Source organism: Dendrobium catenatum, unplaced genomic scaffold, assembly GCF_001605985.2.
Source record: "Dendrobium catenatum unplaced genomic scaffold, ASM160598v2 original_scaffold_268427, whole genome shotgun sequence".
NCBI lineage: Eukaryota > Viridiplantae > Streptophyta > Magnoliopsida > Asparagales > Orchidaceae > Dendrobium > Dendrobium catenatum.
This window is the reverse complement of record NW_021586825.1, coordinates 3,755-7,668: the sequence shown is the minus strand read 5'-3', so window position 1 is coordinate 7,668 and position 3,914 is coordinate 3,755. Positions and strand designations below refer to the sequence as shown.

The 3,914-nt window shown below is 39.4% G+C and overlaps 1 protein-coding gene across 1 annotated transcript; it reads left to right on the top strand.

Annotated features, from left to right (window-relative positions):
* Window positions 1–149: 149 nt before the first annotated feature.
* On the top strand, window positions 150–1,333 carry LOC110108094 (protein MEI2-like 6). Its single transcript, XM_020838604.2, has 4 exons — window positions 150–637; window positions 735–863; window positions 947–1,088; window positions 1,181–1,333. The coding sequence occupies exons 1-4, from the start codon at window positions 150–152 to the stop codon at window positions 1,331–1,333; spliced, it is 912 nt and encodes a 303-aa protein (XP_020694263.1).
* Window positions 1,334–3,914: the final 2,581 nt, after the last annotated feature.

Below are 3,914 nucleotides of genomic sequence, written 5' to 3'. Positions count from 1 at the left end.
GGCCCCATTCGGCATTCTTTCTCTCTTCCACTTCCATTCCCCTCCCCCTCTCGCTTCCTTTCTCTCTCATCCTGTCAATCTATCTTCTCTGTCGCCTTCTTCTTATTCCCGACTCTGTCGCTTCCTTCGCCGCTCACCGGTCTCTTGCGATGCAGAAGCTAAACCCCAACGCCATCCCTTACAATCCGGCCACCGCCACCGCCACCACTGTTCCCCTTTTTCCTCATCATCCACCATCTCCAATATTTCTCCAAACTTGCTTCTACTACCACCCATCCCCGTATGTTCCTCCAACTCCCAATACTTATTCGCATAATTTCCACTGCTACGTTCCTCGGCCACCCCTCCCTCATCTTTTATCACAATCTGATCTGCAAGAAAGCGACCGCCTTGGCGGCCTCGATGACCAAACTACTCCGATGGTCTCTTTTTCTGCTCGCTGTTTTGCGAGAGGCCCCCGTCGCCTTAACCGGAGTTCGCAGAAGGGCTCTTGCTCTCGCTTCTTTTGGATACCCAAGGTTTCTTCTTCTGAAAGAAAGTCGTTCGCAGTCGTCGCCCCACCGCCGGACTTTGAGTTTAAAGAGGCGGCAGCTGGTAAAACTACCGTCATGCTTAAAAACATTCCTAACAAGTTCAGGTTCTTATCCTATCGCCGCATATATGAATCCAATTTACTGATTTTGAATAAAAGTTATCGAATGATCGTTTATTTATGGTATTCTTCATATTGATAGCAAGCAAGAAATACTAGACTTGCTGGATGAGCATTGTCGGAGGGAAAACTCGAAGATTTTGGAAGAAGGTTCAGCTGCTGATTCACAGCTTTCCGAGTTTGATTTTCTTTACTTGCCGATGGACTTCCTGTAAGTGCATGAAGTCTCGCTACAACTCCTCTTTAACCCTGCCAGGTTTTCCATTCAAGATACATATTTGAATTATGGAGCAGGAGTGGAAGCAACTTAGGTTACGCTTTCGTCAATTTCACGAGCACTGTGGCTGCAAGCAGGCTTCATAGAGAGATGCATAAGAAGCCATGGAACGTATACGGCTCTCGCAAAGTTAGCGAGGTGACTCATGCGAAGATACAGGCGAGCCTTCCTGTTTTTTTTTTCTACCCTTTTGCTTGTTTGAAAGCCAGCTACTAATGTATTCCATGTGAATTGCATGGACCATATGACAGGGTTCCGAAGGGTTGCTGAAGCATTTCAAGAGTTCTATTTTCGCCTGCTGTTCGCCGGAGTATCTGCCGGTCTACTTCTATCCGAGCCGCGATGGTTTCCGGCGAACTAAGGAGCGGTTAGTCGGCAAGCTTGTTTACCAGCAGGCACCTTGAAGAAGGATAGTTGTGTACGTGTAACTGAGCTGGGTGTGTCCATCTTTCTTTCTATCGATCTATCCTCGTGCTTCTCCCTCTTTCTTTATTCTGCAACTTATGTGTTTGACGGGTAGATAGACAGAGAGATAGAGGGTAATTTTATGTAAGTTGACCGGCCAACGTGAGAGCTCAACGATGCAGGTAGACTTTACTGTACTGTATCCCTTACGTGTAAGAGGAATATCTGGAGTAGTCTCTTTTGTTTGTTTGTTTGTAGTTATTTACTGCGGGAGTGGGGAGCAATGACGAAATGATGCATTGGAAAACGTGCGAACGAGTCTCAGAAAGGTAGAAGACGGTGCCATTAGGGTTTTTTTTAAGAGAAAATTACTGTATAATGTAGCACATTTTTAATCCCGATGGTCACGCGAAATGGCTCAAATGTGAGAGAATTGTTGAATCATTTGATTAGAAGTAAAGGATGGAGAGAAGGAGATCATTAGGAACAATTGGCATGGACCTCTCGAGATAATTTAAATTAAAAGTTTTTTAAGTTAATTTTAGGATAATTTGGATTGTGATTTTTATTAATTTATTGTGAAATTGAATTTCTCAATAAGATGAACTTAATGATATTAAAAGTGGTTAATCTAAAGTTTAAATGAGATCAAAATCATGTATTTCGTGTATGATTTAAAACTTTAAATATTTATTAGATGATTAAATGATTTTTAAATTTGACATGCTTATAGTCAGATTGAGGGTCTCTATGAGATGAATTTAATGTGTTTATGATCACTTAATTATGATGGTATTAAGGCATTCAATTATTGAGTAAATATTTTATGATCAAGAGAATTAATTTGGATTGTGCGGAGATCTCCTTCTTGACAAAAAATTATAGCAATTGAAATCACAATCCTCTATGGATTATATATGTCTCAAAGTCTATTGTTCTTGCTATTAGACTTATTAGAAGAAATTTTGCAGCAATTGAAATCACCCATCATGATTGAAGGACAATTAATATTGGAAGCCAAGGCTTTGATTTGATACTAAATATGAATCTTTTCCTCTAAAGAATTAGATGCATATTTAACAAAAAGCTCAAATGTGAGAGAATTGTTGAAAGTAATTATGCCATGGAGTCGCTTGAAACTAGGGGTTGTCAAGAGAAAAAGAATTATTTTTTACTTCTACAATACGAAGAAAATCAATCTTATAAAATTTGGTGATATTTATGAAAATTTTTTAGGGTTGTTAAAGCCTTTATGTTCCAAGAGGCAATCTTGGGGAACATCATTGAGATTTGAAGGCTTGAGTAGGGTACTTTTGGCTCTTGTAGATTTAGCAATCTTAGAAGAGATATTTGAAGTGTCTTGATGAGTATGAGTTTGTAGAGTCTTGTAAGCATTTAAATGAGTTGTGAATAATGTTAAAGGGTTTGGAGGGGCGTCATTCAGTGGAGGGGGAGGGGAAGTAGAGATGTTGGCTTCTAGAGAATTCAGATTTGTAATGGAAACCTTGGCTACATTTGGTGACTCAGAAGAGGAGGTACTACATGAAAATTGCGTATTATCATCAGATTTTTAAATTTTCGGGCGAAAACTTTTGCCATGGTAAATCTAGCGTCGAAAATTTTCAATTGAAAAAAATCCCCGGAAAAATTTTCCTGCAGAATTTTCCGGCAGTTGTCCAGTTGAAAAAATTCACTGGAATAAATAAAAATAATTTAAAAAAATAACCCGACAACTTCCCGTAAAGCCCCGGTTGGATTCTAGAGGGAACCTGCTTGTTTTTCAAAAACTCAACGACTTTGATGTTGGAGAAAATACAATGGTTTAAAAACCGGACCGGACCGGCCGGTCCGACCGGTTCAACCGTGAACCGGTCTTAAAGCCGGTTCGGTTCAACCTGAGAACCGGCTTAGCATCGAACCGGCCGGTTTTGGCATGAACCGCCGGTTCAACCGGGGAACCGGCGAACCGGTCCGGGTTTCTTAAAACCGGCCGGTTCAAATTTTTTTAATATAAATAATATTAAATAAATATTAATCTTAATCAATTATTATAAAACTTTTAATTTCATATTAAGTACATTATTTTAAATAATAATTGAACAACCTCATGTCATCTTTTCCTCACATGTACACAAGCAGGGGCAGTACGAGGCGATCTACAGCTTGTGCTCACGTCGCGAGACATTCTGTTAAACGTAGTGGTTTGTGAAGGAGAGCAAAGATCTTTGGAAGGACACTCAGTCCAGGGGTTTGCAAAAGAAACACAATAATCTCATGAGAGATGTTTCCAATCATATTGAACATTTAAAAAAAGTTGGTCACCATCCAGAGAAATACTTATAATATTCCAAAGAGGATATTTATTTGTGATTTACATAGAAATCCTTGCAAAATTTAATTACGATGGAGAGGTTTCTATGAATTTGGCAATTTTTGAAATGCCCTCATGGGTATAGATAAAAAATTATCATGTTTTGACCTGAATTAAGGGTTCCATGCATATAGTTTCCTAAAAAAAAATCAGGGGCCACTAGTCCACGATAAGAATAATTATTAGATCCGGACACCTGACGTAGCTCT